The sequence below is a fragment of the Balearica regulorum genome, chromosome 11 (assembly GCF_011004875.1).
Source record: "Balearica regulorum gibbericeps isolate bBalReg1 chromosome 11, bBalReg1.pri, whole genome shotgun sequence".
NCBI lineage: Eukaryota > Metazoa > Chordata > Aves > Gruiformes > Gruidae > Balearica > Balearica regulorum.
The window spans coordinates 9,871,345-9,890,877 of NC_046194.1; the positions used below are offsets into that span (position 1 = coordinate 9,871,345).

Here is a 19,533-nt window from a genome sequence, read left to right on the forward strand (position 1 = left end):
AATCCCCAGCAAAACCAAAAGAAAGGATAAAGGCTTGACTTCTATGCCCTAGTCTCCAAAACTTTGCTTCTAGAATAGCCTAAGTATGTTACCTTAAGCCTGACTGTGGTTGAACAAGGTTTGGTAATCCTGTCCTTCAAGTCAGTTTGTGTATGTCGTTCCCCTCACGGCCTTGCTACCTTTGGTGATTGTGCTTGCAGAGCTGCTCAGGTGACATCGCTTCAGTACTTAATTTCCTCTTAAGGTGGTTGTGTCAATGATCATCTCATTCTGTAACTGCCCAAACAGCAATTAAAGTTGGTGACCTACCTGCCTCTGCTTGCTGCCCGTCAGCATGTGTCCAGAAATGATGTTTGTCTTTCTCTGCTGAATGTGGAGGTTTGGAAGCCCTATATCCTCCTCTCCTGCTGCCCTCAGCCAGAGCCTTGTGAAAGTAAAATGCCACTTCTCACTGGTTTGCTCTGCTATATAGAGCCAGGTTTTCAGCTTTTACAGAATACCCTTAGTTTAGAGGAAAGGTAGAAAATGGATATAGGAACATCTATTTGTTTTTTAATTTAATAACCAGTAAGCTTTATTTTATGCCTTTCTCCTGGAGTGGAGATTTAGAAGAGCTCAGTATTAAGTTACTAACCAAATGTTTAAATGTTCTGCTCTTACTGCTGTCCTTCTAATCTATAAACAAGGTCAAGTGTGAAAAGTGAGATATTCAAATATAAACACCAGAGCATTGCCCAAGGTGAGCAGTATTCTGCACCAGTTGCTGTGGCTACTTCTGAAAAATCACACCCATAGTAGTTAAAACGCAGTGTTAACTCACTTGAGAAAAAAATTTGCAAACTTGTGGTTGTGGTGGCCCCTGTCAAATGAACAGCATTAAAACGACATTTTTAAGAAATGCAGTAACCTGATAAATGCAAAGTGTTTCTAGTTACGTTATTGGCCTCTAGTTCATCTAGTAAAAATACAGCCTTTGAACTCTCCGGTACAAACAGTGACATCTGAAGCTGATAGCGTGAGACTAGTAGTCATAATAAGAAAGGAAAAATAGCCTTAATTCCTGCTCCTAATGCTTTGTGTGTACCACAGGTCATTTTGGTCCTGCCTTCCAGCGCTGTTCTTGTGTTCATCCTATTTTCAGATCTTTAGCAGCAGCCTATGTCAGTACCTGTATGCCCCCAAAACAAGAACTGAAGTTTGCTGAACATGTTGGTTGATCTCTTGAGAGGAGTTAACTTGCTCTGTCAACCTACCAGAACAAAAATGACCTTTTGCCTTGTTTTCTCTTCTAGCTGAGTCATGTATCTGTTTTAAAATGTAAACTTGCATTTCCTACAGAAACTTTTGCTGTATTTTTGTAATAGGAAACCATTAACAAATTACAAAACTGGCTAGTTTTACTGGGTTACTGATATCACAAAGGATTTGTTAGAAACTCCTGTTAAAAACAGTAATAAAAAGATGAGATGTTATTTTAAGGCAGGACAAGTGTAAAAGCAGCCTCTTTGCCAGTATAAAGGATTTCCTGAAATTGTATGGGTAGAAGATATGGAATGGAAGAAATGTGAAATACCATGATAGCAGAATTTGTTCATCATTATATTAATATTTGAATTTCTTAATAGAAGCATTATGAGATTTTCTTTTATACGGTGCTGCCGTATCAGTTATGCTTATTGAGCTCCTAGGTGGCCATGTAATTTGTTGGGGAATTCCTAAATTCATTACTCACAAAGCTGGAACATCTGTTCATAATGGGAAGACAGTAGGATAGTCAATACTTAAATTATTTTTTGGCAGACTAAGCATACTAAAATACTTTTAGGCAGATTATGCATACAAAGTAAAGAATTACTCTGTATCTAATAGTAAGTAGAAGTTTCATTGTATTTCATTGGCCTGTTCATTAATAGGTTCATTAGCAAAATACATGCATAGCTGCGTGTGTAGGATAGCCCTGTAATATACCATATTTTTTTGGTAGATCATAAAATAGTAAAGATTTGTCTTGTAAAAAGAATATCTTAACATGAAATTGAAATCTGATTCTTTACTGATAAATCCCAGAGTACTGGCACATGCCAGGAGTGATTGCTGAAGATGCCATATACCAGTGACCAGAACACTTGCAGTCATGGTTCATTGAAGAGTAATTTGACAGAGAAAATAAGGTTATAATCCTTTCAAAAACAAGCTATTGAGCTTCACCAAATTAAGAATTCACTGTCTGGCCAATATGGCTTTGGCAAGCTTTTACTGAGTTATGTAAAGACTATGGGTTTTAAAAAAAATCAGGGAACACGCACTCTAAAATATCTGTAGCTGTAGGCTGATCTCCTTACTTTGTTTTCAAAGACTCTGCACTATGCTCTGACGATTGCAAACAGATCAATGGTTTACTGATGTAAATGAACAAATCCTTAATAATATTCATAGTTGCCTTGTTTCTGATGCATCGGAATGAGTTCAACTACTTCTGAAGAAGTCATCATGACAGAATATTGTTTTATTTCATTCCTGCACTGAGCTCTGTACAAAATGGCAACTCCATAATTTGAATATTCTAGTTGAGAGTAAAACTTGTCATAGTTTCCACAGATCCCTGCTTATTATGGGTGACCTGGATGTCTCTGAACTGTTTTAAGTGATTAATATTTGCTAAGTGCTTTAGAAAGAAATTGGCCTCTGAGTTGTGTTTTAACTCAATATAGTTCAAAAATACTCATCAGTATTTGCTGGAAGGTTCCAGTACTTAAAGCGTAGTTTGAAGGAAGGCGCAAGTAGCAATTACACTAGAGATGTGGGCAGCTATGTTTGTCAGCAAGCCTCCAGCTAGGGACTGAGTAAGGTTCAGATTCTGGGTCCAACTACAGGGTCTTGTGTTCTGTCCTAGTCACGGGGTTAGTGGCTCTTCTGCTGTACACCTGTTTCAGTTTCTCCTTTCTCACAGTTTCTGTAATTCATGGGAAGTAATCTAGAGAGGTTCCATACAGAATTGGGAACAGTAGTGGACAGAAGTCCTGTAAATGCGTCTGTAAATGGTCAGTCTGTGTGTTTTCAAATTGTTCATTTAGTATTCACCTGGAATATGAAGCTCCTTAATGTTTGTACCAGTCTAGGTATTTACTTGTGACACTACTCTATATGCAGGCGCTTGCAATTAAACTCAAAACACTTGAAGACTGTGGTGGTTTAACCTCGGCTGGATGCCAGGTGTCCACCAAGGCGCTCTATCACTACCCTCCTCAGCAGGGCAGGGAGGGGAGAAAAATAAGATGGAAAAAACCAACCCCAAACTTGTGGGTCAAGATCAAGGCAGTTTAATGTAGCTAAAGTAAAAGGCCACGCGTGGAAGCAAAGCAAAAAAGCAAAAGATTATTCTCTACTTCCCATCAGAAGGCGATGTCCGGCCACTTCCCGGGAAGCAGGGCTTCAATATGTGTACCGGTTGCTCTGGTAGATAAAACGTTATAAAAACCCGTAATGCCGCCCGCCCCGTTCGTCCCCCTATCTCTTAGCTTCTTACTGCTGAGCAGACTCCATATGGTATGGAATATCCCTTTGGTCAGCTTGGGTCAGCTGTCCTGGCTGGGTTCCCTCCCAGGGTCTTGCCCACCCCCAGCCTACTGCTGAGAGGGGGAGAAACGTTGGAGAGCCAGCATTGATGTGTGCCTGGTGTCTTCTCCACAGCTTGCTGGGTACCAATACACAGCACAGCACTATGAGGGCTGCTAGGGGGAAAACTAAATCCATCTCAGCCAGACCCAATACAAAGACCCACTGAGATGATTTCCAATCTTCTTTTCCTTAACATAAGTCAGCTGGTTGTCTTGTTACCCCACCATGTTTTGTCCTGTGTCGTGACAAGATGCAGGGAATTATATATCTAATAATATTTAAAAGCCACTGAGCTTGTATCTTTCAAATCAATGAAATATTAAATAATACTATTGATTTGTTCCAATTTCAACTCTATTTTCTCCACTATAAGGTGGTCCTGAGCTATAGTTTTCCTCTGCCTGTCTATGAAAAAAACCCCCAAACCTAAAAAGTCAGTGTAGCTTCACATTAGCTTGGCAAGACTCTTGAACTATTGTATTTTTTTTTAATAGCCAAACATTTGGATTATGATCTTTCTAGTTCTGAAGTAATTGCTAATTGCATAGTCAGAGAGGGTGTTCAGGTATCTTTTAGCAGATGAACAAGATAAAAAATAGTATCTTTAGATAGAATATAAATGAAAGCCAATCTAGTGGGCAATTGTCAATAGAAAGAAAACTTACATTTACATCTTTTTTTAATGGTAAAAATCAAAGCTATATATAATATAATATCCATATAATGCATACTCCATATTTCATCACTACAAAAATACCAGTTGGAAGTTACATGGTGGATTAATGTGGAGTCATGAGAAAAGCATGTTTGGTTACAGTAGCTTGGAAAAAACTATGCTGTACTTGAAAGAATCAACATAAAGTTAAAAAGAAAATTCTGACTGACAGCTTATTCTGTGACAGTGACTAATTAACCTCGGTGCCTTTCTCTGAACCGCAAGCCGCTGCTTCCCAGAGGTTGCAGAAAGAGTCAGGCAGCTCCTCTGCCTTGCCATTGCAATGTTAACATTCATTTCACGTTAAACCTCAACGTTCCCTTGTTCTCAACGCTATAATGTTCGACCCCCTCCGGAGTGAGTGTATGCATTGAAAGTGGTGTTAATATCCACATTTAGAGCAACTTGTTGTGAATTATCACTACACATTATTGTAGTTTTATCTGTCTCCTCCAACTTTTTTTTTTTTTTAATCCTGGTTAAAAATGCTACTGCTGCATGTCTTGTTTAATGATTTCTATTGATCAGAACAATAAAATTAATTAGAAAATGAATTAGCTTTCTTCTTTGGTAGTATGCTTAATTGTGATATACTGTACTTAAAGTAAAAAAATCGATAAGTTTACATTTGTTATTATCTAATTAATTACAGTGCTTAGCAGACCTATGTTAATGAATGTAAATAACGCCTTTGGTAAGTGTCCAAACAAGACAGATGTACTTACTGGGTTTTTGTTGGGAATTTGGTCAGATATAAAGCATGTTACCCATCTGTTCCGGGTGTGAATGGCAGAGTTATTTCTGAATACTCACTTTACAGCCCCCCAAACAGAAGTTACATTCTGAGTAGTTTAAAATTTCTTTGCAGGGCAGTTTTAAATTACTCTCGTTGTATACGATAATGCGCTTGGGTTTTGCAGTTTCTTTGTGTATTGGTATCAACACAGTGTGTAAGAGCTGCTGCATTTTCACTTTGTCTTACAAAGAAGGGTTTCTCTTGTTGCGTGAAGATAAATGCTGAAACTGGTACAAAGCCAATGACAAACTCATCATTTCTGGTTGCTCTGGGAAGGCTCTTTCCCTCTCAGCGAATGCCACAAGGCTGGGATTCAAGAGATCAACGTGCTTTCGTCAGGTCGTACTGCTGACTTGTGTTGTAACTTCTGCCAAAACCAGCTCTTCAGTGTCACTTTCTGCATTATGGCAGAGGGTGCTCAGCCTTCCCAGACTGCTAAGCTGTAGGTAAAAAGTTGGTGCATTTAAAAAAAACAAAACAAAAGAAAAGACGCCCCACCCCCCGCAAATTAAAAAAAACAAACAACCACCAAACAAAAAACCCCAACCACACAAACCCCCCCACCAATCACAATTTTTTTTTTAATTTGTCATAGTTGTTTAGATACAAAGCAAAAAACCGTATAGGAATAATATAATTTGGTTATCTTTAAGTTTATTCGCATAGAGTCATACACAGCCAAGATGGTGTTTGAGACTAGAACTGTAACGTTTATATTCTGGCAGATTTTTATAGTGTGGAAGTTTGCAATTTTTAATGTCTAATTCGCATACAGAAGTTCCTGTACGTACATAACAGCAAACACGGAAAAGAAATACTGAAAATCTCTTCTGCAGAAGAGCAACTTGTGAGCTGCTCAGCTTGTGTGTGTGACATAGGTATTAGACAACTGCCCATTATGTATTGAAAATCAGGTAGGGGAAATAACTGCTTATAGCCACACCTGGCATGTCAGATGTGTACTTTTAAGTATTGCAAATGTTTTGAAAGATTGTATCCTCTCTGGCTGTGCAGTTGTAACAAGGCATCTTGTGCTCTGGAGGACCTCTTAGGAGAAGCTTGGGAAGTTGTATGTCATATGGCCTGTTAGAAAAATGCTTCCGTTATTGCTTGGAGTAAATGAATCATGGTCAAGGTCTTTGCCTTCGTTTGTAAAACTTATGAAGTATGCTGGCTGTTGGGAAATAAATGGCATGGTGTTTGTGGCAAGCATGGTAAAAAACCCACACCAAACAGCCAAGAAAGTTGACATTCTTGTATGTTTCTTTTCCTAATGATTTTAACTGATGTGTACATCTTCTATTTTCTTCTGAATTTAGAAAAAGTCTTTTTAAAGCCCCTTCATATAATGACTATCTGCTCTGACATTTCAGGAAGATCTTTCAAGAGCAAACACAGTCAGATTCATGCTAGTTGAATCTGCTGTTCCTTCCCACCCACGCTTATAAGTCTCCCCACATTATTTTATATTTCTTCTTAGAAAGACATGTGCAAATTTTAGAGACTGGGTGTCCTTTGCAATTTTTAGACCCTTTCCTTGATGTGATTTTGTTAAACCTAAAACAAACAAAAAAACCACAAAAAAAGACCAAACCCCAAAACACTAGCATAAAGTGAACAAAAGTATTTTGGGTCATGAGCTAGCAACTACTCTGCTGCTGTGTTACGTTGTTGTATGCATTTGATAGATGCCAAAGATAGTTTGGAGAGCACTTCTCTAAGGTATGCACTATAAAACTTTATTTAAACTACACTCCGGATTTTTTTAATAAAATAGAAAATTCTGTTTCAAAAATGATATAATTCTTGCATGCTGCAGTACACACACACTTATTAATTTTTCCAGATGTCAGAGTATTCTACATTAGAAGTCAAAGCTATTGAGATGTACTCTTGTTCCTACAATCTGTTGTTATGTCTGTGTGCATAAACTCTCAGTGTTTCAAACCCATGTACACTGTTGAATGGTGAATTTGTTTTGAATATGTTTTCATAGCTGACCTTATGTACTCATGGGTTTGAACAAGGCACATCAGTGCTTCAGGGTAATGTGTGAGTTTCAGAAACTGCTCTGCATCGTCCATGTACCCAAAGAAGGTGGGGGGAAATATTTTTTTAAAAAAAAAAGAATTTTTGGTGGGGGAAAAAATTATGAAAATTATTTTTCATCTGCAAATTCCAAACCTCCTCTTACATAGTCATTGCAGTCAAATCTTGGGGACAGGGTAATTTAAACACGTTCTTGTCACTTATTTAAAGTAATTTCTGAAACCAGCTTAGAGGCCAATGTTTTTTACCTGCATGTTTAAAATGGGAAAACTTTTTGTACCTGAGATTTGCAGCAATATGTCAGACTGCTATTATTTTTTTTTTTTAAATATGGAGTCTTTTTAATAGTCTGGACTAACAGTTTATTTTTGCTAATTAATATTATGTATATATGTATTATACTGCTGTGCATGCTAATAGGTAGTACATTAGATCACAGAAAATACAGGAACCAGTTATTGTTAATATTTTTGGAGATTAAATTTATTTACATTTTATAATAATTACAGGTTAGGGTAGTTAGAATCTCATATGCATATCTCTTTATGTAAACCTAATTTACATCTCAAGATTAAAATGGAAGGCTAATAATAGTGCAGTAACTCTTTAACAGTTCTACCTAAAATTAGCCCTTCTTATGTAGATTTGGACAGTAATTGCTTGGAATCAAAAACATAAGTATTGACTTCACACTAATAAATCTTAAATTAAAATTATGAAGTGGTTGCCTGCAGTAGCAAAATACTAGATATCATGTCCTAAAGGAGTTCTTCTAGTTGTGTGTTTCTAAAGGTAGCTTAAGTTACAGCCTAAAACTCCACTATGTGTATTTTCGATTATGTTCACATTTGAGCAAGATAGTGCAAGTTAATAGACGTGGTGGTGTTGGGTTGACGGTTGGTCTCTTCCAACCTTAATGATTCTGTGAAGCCATAAGAATGAAATTACTGAACTTTAGTTTTACACTTAGAGTTTCAATCTTTTAGCTTTCCTTGGCAATCTGGTAGAATACTTGATTTTGAAAACGAGATGAAACCCCTGCAACCATCCTACAATACCAGAAGTACACAGAGAAAATAGTGTGCAAGTGTCTTAATCAAGGATGTGGGGGTGGAAGGAAAGGAAAAATTTATTAGCTGAAAAATAAGTTTTTGAAGTTATGCTGGTTTAAAAACTGTTAACACTTCATTTTCTTAGATTAGCTGAAGGACACCACTAAGGACTGATTCTGTCGCCTGCTGATATTTGATCTATAGCTTCTATGCTGTTACGTTTCATCCCAGAAGACTGTGGTTTTAAAACAAAAAAGCACTGAATGAAAATGAGTTTTGTCTTAAGATTTCTTTGTTCTAATCTTCTTAGATCTCTGGTGGAAGAGGAGGATCCTCATATGAAAGTATCTCTTGGTAGCAGCGATATGGGCGTCTCTGCCCATCTACAGTCTTCTAAGACAGGGACCACAAGATTTTTCACCAGCAATACTCACAGTTCTGTGGTATTACAGGTAATTAAATGTTCTTGTGTCAGTATTGATCTGTACTGAGAATTTTGGCTGCTCTAAACAATGCCTCCACTCAATAGACTTTATCAGACTAGTCATTCCTAAAAAGACTCAAAAAAATGCACGTCACTGTGCTGTGCTGACAATGCCCACAAGCGAACGTGGCTTGTAACTTCTTTTCCTGAGAGTTACAGGTTCAGCTTTTACCAACAGCTTGGGAAAAACCCCTGGCCTTTTCCTTGGATTGTATCCCTGTCCACTCTCAATTTCTAAGAGATAACATCATTTAAATTATGAAGTGACAGCTGTGTCAAAGAAGCTCACTTGAATGTAACAAAGTTAGGCAAAGACTTGTACCATCTCCTGTGTGAGAGCTGCGCTAGGGATGTGAACGAGGAGAGCTCCATGCTCCTTCATGTCCCTAAGACGGCAGAGCCCTCCCAGGTTCGGTGTAACGCCCTGTGCTGGTGCTGACTATATGGCACTACCATACGGTAGAACGGATAAAAATGTCATCTAACAGTTAAAAATGTTATCCTCTCTGAAACTTTAAGAATTTAAATTCATTTTGTCGTCTTGTTTCTACTGGAGCCATACAGACTCAAGCTTGCAGCTTGTTGTAGTTCTTGCTACTATCCAGTGCAGTCTTTCTCAGGAGTGCAGATGACTTCTGTATGGCACGAGTCCTTGGAGAACTGCCACTTATTTTTTCAATTTGCTGCCATTTTAAATAGATTGCCTAAGCTTTGGACAAAAATGAGGATTTTTTTTTTTAAATTTTATTCAGAGAAGCTAGCGATTCTTTTGGTTTAGTTTCTAAGGCTTGGGCATCTGTGCATAGCTCTCCCTTGTTTGTAAATTTTGGAACAAGTTAAGTTGTTCCAAATATTTTTTGCTATGTCTATTTAGGTATTATAATCTTGAGATTATGTTTTTTCATATGCTTGCTGTAGGTTTTCTAGCTAAAGCCAAAGTTAGCCAATGGAAAGTTTTCCCTCAATGTGAGACGAAGGTTACTGGCACGAATATAAACTTGTTACCATCCAAAAGAAAAGCTTCTAGACTATACAGTCCCTTGGCTATATTGTATATTTTGTACTAAAAAAGATCATCAGTGAAGGACAGAAATGGGGAGAACAAAACTGTAAAACACCCAGTGTAGAGTTGTGTCTTGCTCAGTTTGTACTTTTGTTAGAAAAAGACTGCAATCATCGGCATACGAGAAGCAGAGAGACTCGCTTTTAATGTGGCAAGGGACATAACAGCAAATAGTGATGTTGGGAATCCAGGGCAAAGTGGTCAGAGCTTATTTCCTCCTCATTTAATTTTGTTCCTCAAAATTTGAGCAAATGGGGAACTGGTAGTTAAAAAGCTTTGTTTGTAGAAACTACAGGCAAGTCATTCGAGGCATTGAAATACTTTAATTCGTGTAAAGTTGTGTTTGGCTTCTGGTATTTATCGGAGCTAATAACTCATTGTTTTCATTTGTACTCTGTTCTTTTTTGTGTGACAAATTTGAATGTTCATTTCTACTTACCTTTGGAGTTCTAAAAATACAGCCTCTCTTTAAGATAACGTACATTTTAAACTATGGGGGCTGATGCCAAGACTTCTTTAAATGTAAATCTATAAAGACAATATTTACGTTCTTGTTAGTACTAGAAAAACATCAGACAGGCCTGTTTAAAAGAAATTGTTTTATGTTTGAGCTTCTGTTCTGCAGTGCGTGAAGAAGGCAAGTATTCCATCCATCTTCCAGCATCTCCAGCCGGGCATATCCTTAGTGCAAAATCTTCTCTCTGATGCTGTTGTAGATGACTTTCTTTTTTTATTACAATTTGCCATTATGGGTAATTCAGAAAAGATCAGATATATAATGTGAGCTTAATTTGGATTTTTTGCCATGTAAACTTCAGTAATAAATTTGATAAACATAGAACCAGATGAGAGCTTTCATTTTAGGCCCCAGTGTTTGCATCCTCTTAGGTTGCGAAGCACTTAAACTAGTGTGGAACAGAAATTTATCTAGAATGTATATGTGTCCAGAAATGGTAGGTCCAAAAAAAGACATCAGTCCCTACCTGAAGCAATTGCTACTGGAGTGCAAGCTGACAAAACAAATTCCTTCCTGAAAATAATTAGTGGAATAAAGCTGCTTTCTAAGGCTCAGTATACTTTGCATTCTTCAGCCATTTCTGGAAAATAATAATTATTCTGCTGTTTTCCAATTAATAATTATCATTGAATATATTAGAGATAATGGTTGTAAGATGACAAATTATTTCTTAGTGACTTTTTACAACTGCAGTATATATGTAAATAAAAGTAAGTATTTACCTAAGGGAAATGAGAGACTCCTACTCTGCTCCCAAATCAAATGGATGCTTTGCGTTATGCTCTTCTTGCAGGGTTTTGACCAACTGCGAGTGGAAGGTTTGCTTTGTGATGTGACACTTGTTCCAGGAGATGGTGACGAAGTTTTTCCTGTTCACAGAGCAATGATGGCTTCTGCAAGTGATTACTTCAAGGCTATGTTCACAGGTGGTGTTTTTGTTAAAGTAATCCATACTGCTGGCTCCACATTTGCCATCGTTTGAACACTCAGACACATGTTCAGTGTTGTGTGTGTCAGCCCAGGACTGCAAACAACTCTATGTAGTTGTACTCTCTCTACTGCTGCATATGGATTTTTAAATTAGACTTTAAAATTGTATTTTTATTTTGTATTAATTTATGGAATTATTTCAACCTAATCAAAAAGATCATATAAACTTTCCTATGTGTCTTTCAGGAGGAATGAAGGAACAGGATTTAATGTGCATTAAGCTTCATGGTGTGAATAAAATAGGCCTAAAGAAGATCATTGATTTCATTTATACTGCAAAACTTTCCCTTAACATGGACAACCTTCAGGACACTCTGGAAGCTGCCAGTTTTTTGCAGATTTTACCTGTTTTGGACTTCTGTAAAGTGTTTCTTATCTCTGGGGTAAGACTTACTACTTGTTTCACATTTACAATGATTAAGGCCTTGGTATGTTTTTACAATGACTACATAGTAGTCAAAGTTAAGTCTAAAACTTGCCATTATTCATAATGTGGATTCACAGAGAAGTAGTTTCCTTTGTAGTTTCCTTGAAAATATTTTTTCTTCTGAGCATTATGTACAGTGTGAGTTCAATATAAATGTTATACCACATTAAAATTCTTCTAATTCCTAAGCATATTGCAGTGATGGTAGCAACTGTGATAATCATAGTTCCCAGATTCCTCACTGGATTTCTTAGCTCATGCCCTCAGACTCTGTATCCTTCCATAAGAAGGTTTCTTGGTGAGTTAAGTGGGGGGGCAGGAAGTGAGCTGCTGTTGCTGTCTGTTACTATACTTTCTTGAAACCTTTCTGTTTTGAGGAATGAAGCCCACAATTGTAGTGATCATCAGAGAGACCATGACATTTTCTTTGTAAACCAGTGAACTTGGTCACAGTCTTTTATAATAATATATTTTCTAAAGCAATTACTAATAAAAATATTTCAGAAATGTTGGTTATATGAGAAAAGTAGCTACAAGGATTTTTATGTTGATTGCCATATTTTGCTAGAACTAAAAATGGCTTTGCCTACTGGGAAGTATTTTTTCACAATCACTGAAATAAGTGCTTTTATAATCAGGGGACAGTCCTCAAAGTAGCAAACCTCTCCTCTTCTACCAATAACAGTTGGTTAAAAGAATAATAATTATGTAGCACGGTTGCTTTTGTGCAATTGGAACAAATAAAAAGTTTGCCCTGCAAAGCAGTATACTGTTGTTGCAATGCAGTACAGTCTATGGCTTACAGGTGCCGTGCTGATTTTTATTTGAGAGATTGAATTCTCAGGTCCTGAACCCACTCTTGGGGGAGGGGGAACTTTGACAACCTTTTTTCCTCTTCCTTTCCTTCCCCCTTTCAGACTTGATGTCCTGTTTTGTATTGAGGCTGTGCTTTGGAGAAGAATGCCGTGCTCCCTTCAAGTTGAAAGTCAAACAGTTTTGCAGTTTTCTCTGTATTAAAAACTTCTGTTTTAGCAAAAGAAAGAGAGCTCTTTAAGATTCAGCTTGTTAAGTGGTAACTGGCTTCTTGTGTAAGCTTTTTCTTGGGTTTTGTCTTCGTGGGTGGGAAAAGGCATGTAAGGAAAGATGTGACATGAAAACACTCCCTTCATTTATCTGGCTCCAACCTCTTGTTAAAAGTATTGGATTTGTACTCCTCTGTTTAATCTGTTGTTTACTAAGCGTAGCTCACATACACATTTGATCAGCTTGGGCTGTTTTTCAGAGGTTTTATTTTATGAACATCCTTTATTTCTTAAATCTCTGATATCAGAGAGGTTTCAGGGTCTCACTGCATTGACTGCACTCATTCTAGCGTTACACTCAACTTAGTGCATACATTTTGGATGCTTCAGTTATGTTCAGTTTATAGGTAAAACAGTGCAATCTCGGAATATGGGTGCAGTTACCTTTTTTTCGCTTAAACACAGTATATAAGAAATGCCAATATATGATGCTTCAACACCTTTCCTAGTTCTTGCCCTGCTGTCTTGTATTAATATAACTCTTTGTCCTGCCAACAATAAGGAGCACCTACTTTGTGGGGCTGCAGAATGAGGGCTGTAAGAGCTGTGCTGTCAAAGCAGTTCTGCATAGACACGCGCCTTGGCATTATTTCTAATGTTTCCTGGAGGTTTTCTGATGTTAATTGCTTATGTACCTTGCTAGAAATCTCACTTTACCTGTAACAGGGACACTAGTGTGTCCTACATGAATTATAATACTATTTGGAATTCAGCTTTCTGATAGTCTGTAATGAAAAATAAAGAAGCAGGTATTCCCATGGCTGCTCAGAGATGTGACCTCCCTAATGAAGACATGTACCAGGATTTATGCAAACAAGAGGACTTCAGGCTGCTAATAACAGCAATCTGTTTCACAGGGAAAGTGTTAGAGGCATTAAGGCTTTATAACCCTACTGTTTTGCTTTTAATTTTGGCATATTTTCTAGCTGGCCAGCTCTCAGAGAATTTTGTGATAATGTTTCATTAATTTTAATACTCTTAAATCCTACACCATCCATTTTACGTTGCTCAGGTTTGTTTTTTTTTTATCTTCCAAAATTATGCAGTCTGCCTCTCCAGGGTTGACATTGCTATAAATGCAAAACTCGGAATAAGGTCTTGGTGTGCTTTTGGAGCAGCCTCCCTTTGGTGGGAGGTGAGCCCCAGGGACACTGTATTGCCCTTTCCCCTTTCTGGGTAGGGCAGTGGCTTGTTTATTTTGCTTTCTTAGGGAAAGAGCTTCTTTCATTTTAAATTGTGTTATTTGGAAGAATTTTTTTGTTTGATATGCCTGTTTTCTAAAGGTTCCTTCGCTTACAATGTTGACTCAGTCACTGTTTTGGTTCAAGTAAGAAACGTCTTGTTTGATACCATGTTTTGAAAGGGGTGAGGTTCAGGATCAGGAAGACTTCATTCATTCTCTTAGTTTTATTGATTCTCTTAAATATTTTCCTTCATATTGATGTCTAAGGGGACATCATTCATTGTATAACTGTAGAGAAAGTACAAAACTTAGGTATAAGTTAAGTTATAAGCCTGGTTATGTTCTCAGCATCCTTGTGTAAAGAATTTTTGAATGAACTTTCTTTGGAATTTGAACAGGAACAAGAGCTGGTAAGCAAACTTTGGTTTTGCTTTTTTAATTACCATATCTTAGCTTTACAGAGATTACACTAGTTTTGCTCCATTCTTGAAGTAGCATTTCTGTAATTTAAATGAGTTCTCTGAGCAAGTCTTGAGCTTATTTCCACTGAAATTAGCTGAGAGCAGCATCTGAGAGCTGATGTAACCATTCCCAGACAAATCATAGAATACTTAATTGTCTTTAAATTGTCTAGGGAGTCCATTATTAAAGAGATTATAGAAGTCAGTTTATGTAAAGCATAATGTAACTGTGTTACTTCATAAGAGGGTATCAGAAATATTTACAAAGAAAAACATAGGCTTAAGGTAACATCTTAATTTGTGTAAAAAATAGTGAGACCTTCAAAGAACGGTATATGTTGTACCTGACTTGTAAGTGGTTTTTTATTTGTTCTGTATTTACACTCCTCCTGTCAAGTAGCCCATTGCTCTGATAATCTTTCCTCTGCAGCCAGACTCCCAGAGAAACACTGGAATACTTCCTAAGATGTTTTCAGTCTTATTTTTAGTATTGGCATTAAATATTTACAGCTATACGATAGACTGGGACTACTCCCAGGTTCATGTCTAAATGAACCGTAGTGTAATTACAATTAATAAAAATGCCATGGAAATGTTTTCAGAGTAGTGAGTGCTAGAGATCACACAATAATGTTTTTGCAAAAGTAGCAGCAGTGTACAAAATGGAGAAAGATGAGAAACCTATCCAAGTAAATTACAGCACTTGGGGGAAAATCACAGGTTAATGGGGAAGGGACTGTTACACTGTAATTAAAGAAAACATTCCAAAACACAAAAAATTAATGTCTTAGCTGTACCTTTCATATAGCTGCATAAGAAAATTCTGTTCCTTCTATAATTCTGTGCTTTAAATTTTTGTAGCAACTAGCACATTGTCAAATATTGAGGTCTCAATATTTGGAAGTCCTGTCTTGTCACAAGAATTTGGTTAACTGAGGATGGAGCAAGATGGGCTCAGTTTTGTGGGAGCATGGGATCTGATGCCGAGGCCAGGTCTGCCAGCCACCCGAAATTCACCTTTTCTAACGTGGGGATACAATTGATTCCCCCCTCCCTGAACTGGTCAAATTACTACTATGTTATTTCTGTGACCCCACAGAAAAATTGAGGATTTCAGGGGAATGTAAGCTCTTTTAAACTTAGAGCTTTTGAAACATCATGTTAAGTGCTTCAATGTCTAACAGTCATTGAAACAAAAGAAAATGCCTAAATATTGAGGCATTGGCTTGAGGACTTCATTTTCTGTGCATATTATTTCTCCTGATTTGTGCTCCAGGGTTCTCATGCTTGCAATCCTTTTGCTCTGTGGCCGGCTTTTTAGTGTTTTATAGTCAATGAAGTTTTTACCGGAGATTTGGAAGTGATTGCTTCAAAATTTCAAAGAATGAAGTCATAGAATAGAATCATAGAATGGTTTGGGTTGGAAGGGACCTCAAAGATCATCTAGTTCCAACTCCCCTGCCATGGGCAGGGACACCCTCCACTAGACCACGTTGCCCAAAGCCCCATCCAACCTGGCCTTGAACACTTCCAGGGATGGGGCATCCACAGCTTCTCTGGGCAACCTGTGCAAGTGCCTCACCGCCCTCACAGGGAACAATGTCTTCCTAATATCTAACCTAAACCTACCCTCCTTCAGCTCAAAGCCATTACCCCTTGTCCTGTCACTACACTCCCTGATAAACAGTCCCTCTCCTTCTTTCCTGTAGGCCCCTTTAGGAACTGGAAGGCCGCAGTTAGGTCTCCCCAGAGCCTTTTCTTCTCCAGGCTGAACAATCCCAACTCTCTCAGCCTGTCCTCACAGGAGAGGTGCTCCATCCCTCCAGTCAGCTTCGTGGCCTCCCCTGGACTCACTCCAGCAGCTCCATGTCCTTCTTATGCTGGGGGCCCCAGAGCTGGATGCAGTACTCCAGGTGGGGTCTCATGAGAGCAGAGTAGAAGGGCAGAATCCCTTCCCTTGACCTGCTGGTCATGCTTTTTTGATGCAGCCCAGGACACGATTGGCTTTCTGGGCTGCAAGCGCGCATTGCCAGCTCATGTTGAGCTTCTTGTCCACCAACACTTCTAAGTCCTTCTCCTCAGGGCTGGTCTCAATCCATTCTGTGCCCAGCATGTATTTGTGCTTAAGTCAACTGCTTTGTCAAGAAAGTACTTTGGCTTTTGCATTTGGTTTTTCAGGCTGTAATAAAACTGTGCTGTGCTTGACCTTTCTTTTTTGAAAAGCCTTTTTAGTCTTTTCTGGAACTTTTACTTCTGCTTTGTAAAGAGCAATTACAATGAGTAATGTGAATGAGTAGCTCTGCTCAGTAGTCAAAGCCCAAGTAAAATAGGGTTTATTTAAAGTTCTTGATTTCTTATGAAGTTGCTTAGCTGTTTGACCAGTTATGGCTTTTAGCTCTTTCTATCTGAGTATCTTTACTAGCTACTGGATTCACTGTACAGCCAGTCTTATATTTTTGTCTGACACTTCCATTCCTCCCGTTCACTGTAGTGGGATTTCCAGAAGTAACAGTTCCTTCTCTTCGTTGATGAGCTCCTGATTGACTTGACTTCCATAGAGAACCATTTCTGTGCCTCTCATAAGTACCCTAGCATAAGTCAAACTGTTTTTTCTGAAAATCCACACTTGAGTAACTTAAGTACTGAAGTGTTTAAATAGCATTATTGTACTTTAACACTGTCCAAATTTGAATATTTAAGTAAAAGTAACTATTGCATTTCATTCTGCTGAAGGACTATTTTTTTGCTCAGGACTTAAGAATCTCTCTGTTTTTATGACTGAAATCTTTGCAATATAATTTAGTCTGGTACATTGATTGTTATCTTAGAGCACAGTAAAACTGGTAATAGTACTTTTGCCAAGGAAAATTAACCTTTAATAAACTACTTAATTGTTAGCAAGCCAAACAAAGTGCACAATTTTATAAACGTAATGGGGAGTACTTGCAATTGTAGTATGGAAAAAATTGAAACCTGAGTGCAGCACAAGTCCAATGGATTAATTAAGGCAGTAAAAGGTAAATTTTCTGAGAATTAGGGGGTTACTGGAAACTGCCGATGTCATGTTCGTCAGTCATTAACAGTGTGTAATGTGTTGACAAATTTCTCAAATGTAAGCATTCCAGGAATATATTCAATTGCATAGATATAATTATGTTACACTGTAAGCTAATACATCAACGAGATGCATGCTGGGCACTTGATAACTGATATGAATTCTACAATATTCTAAATACTTCACTGCAACCTGAACACCATGTACCAATGGGACATAATCTGTACCTTTTTTGCTTTGATCTTTTAACTTCCGAGCATGCCTTTTCTGTATGCGAGAATATACTTCTGCTGCTTACCTTAATATGGGGAAAATGCTGCATCTCTATGCTTTGATGCCAGTAAATTTATTCCAAAGTAGTTTTTAAATACAATAACTGTATAGCAAGAGTCATGATTTGTGATATACTGTCAGCTGCTTGTTAAGGGGTGGTTTTTCTGTCGCTTTATTTTTATTATACAACTTGAAAGAAATTTTAGAAGTAAGAATGTCCTGCTTCATTTACTTAATTTAAGGTATGCTGTTACTTTAGTATGCAATTAATTTATGTAAATTAAAAATCCTAAAAGAAAATGTACAGAAATTAGTTTGATACTTTCAAAAACAGTCACAAGAAGAAAAAATGTTTCTTAAGCATCAGAGAATGTTATATAGGTCATTGCTAGCTCATGTGATGATATTTTGATATAAACAATGTGGTCTGTCTTGTAATACAAAAATAATTTCCGTGTATACGTTGCACAGATATTTTTGTAATAGAATTCCTGACAGTCTGCCACACGTTCATCTTGTAGATAGAACCTGGTTACAGGATTAGTGTTCCTGGAGATGAAGAATAAGATTTGGAACCTTTGGCTGTAAGAAGGTGTTTCAGAATGTGTGAATGAAGACTTTGGATGACTGCAGATCTTAACTCTAGGGCAAGTTGGATCAATTTCTAGTGAATTAAAAAACCCCTCCTGTTCCCATACTCATTAGACTTTTGAATTATCTAGTATTAAAGGGCAATGATCAGATTGAGTTACACAGTATTAAAATCTTATCTCTTTCATGACCAGAAGGTCATTTGAAGGTTTTTGAATTCTTAGGCTGCAATCAATCATAGTCCTCAATCTTTATAATCTTTTTAAAAATAACCATGAGATTTGGAAGCTTAAATTCTTTTGGCATTAAAATATAATGAGAATCACAAAGTTGTGGAAGTTGTCGACATTGAGTAGGACTGACATGCAGGGAGACTAGAAAGCATGTGTAAATGAAGCTTGGGTTAGAATAAGGATTGAATGCAAAAAAGCTACAATTCTCAGCAAGAAGCATTTGAAAAATTGACTTGCTTTGCATATGTACCATAGAGCTTGCTGAAATGAATTGGCCAGGTTCACTGGAGACCCACTTTAAGTTATGTCCCATCCCTGCTGTCTTTCTTCCTCCCTCTGCCTTGGATCCCAAGCGACCTCAGAAATTTAGGAGCCAAAGATGTAAGAAAGGCAGATACAGCAACAGTGTAAAAGAGATAGTTATCAAGATATGGTCACTCAAGTATTGAAATAGATTAGGGTATAATCCATACTGCTAAAACATTTCATGTGCTGGATATTTCTAGGGGAAATACTCCTAGGTTCATTATTTTATAAAAAAAAGTAAAATATATAAAAACATTAAAATCACTACCTTGATCTTATTTTTGGACATGTATTTCATTTTGAACATATTCTGTAAGAGCACCACCTTGATTTACTAAAGATCCACTTTTGTTTGTTTCTAAGGAATGTATTCATGGGATGGAACACTGTAAGTTGTCTGAAATATGTAGCATTGGAGAGGTGGCTGTACCATTCTCTTTGGCTGCATTACGACAATATAATTTTAATGATGTTAGAAAATGTCTAATGGCAAGACCTACTTTTGCATTATTCTCTGTAACCTTGGGCTGATCACCTCTCTTAACTGTATTTTCCACACGTCTTTCTTACGAAGATGTTTGCGGAGCTTTGCAAAGATGAAGTGCTGTATAATTGCTATGTATCATCATTGTATAATG

The 19,533-nt window shown here is 37.5% G+C and overlaps 1 protein-coding gene across 11 annotated transcripts in view; it reads left to right on the forward strand.

Moving 5' to 3' along the window:
* Positions 1 to 19,533, forward strand: part of KLHL13 (kelch like family member 13) — an 89,087-nt gene that overhangs the window by 56,878 nt on the left and 12,676 nt on the right. For all 11 annotated transcript variants that reach the window (XM_075763222.1, XM_075763220.1, XM_075763225.1 and 8 more), the window contains 3 exons: positions 8,541 to 8,682; positions 11,088 to 11,220; positions 11,471 to 11,667. In XM_075763222.1, the coding sequence (XP_075619337.1) occupies positions 8,541 to 8,682; positions 11,088 to 11,220; positions 11,471 to 11,667 (472 nt within the window). The remainder of the gene's footprint in view (positions 1 to 8,540; positions 8,683 to 11,087; positions 11,221 to 11,470; positions 11,668 to 19,533) is intronic.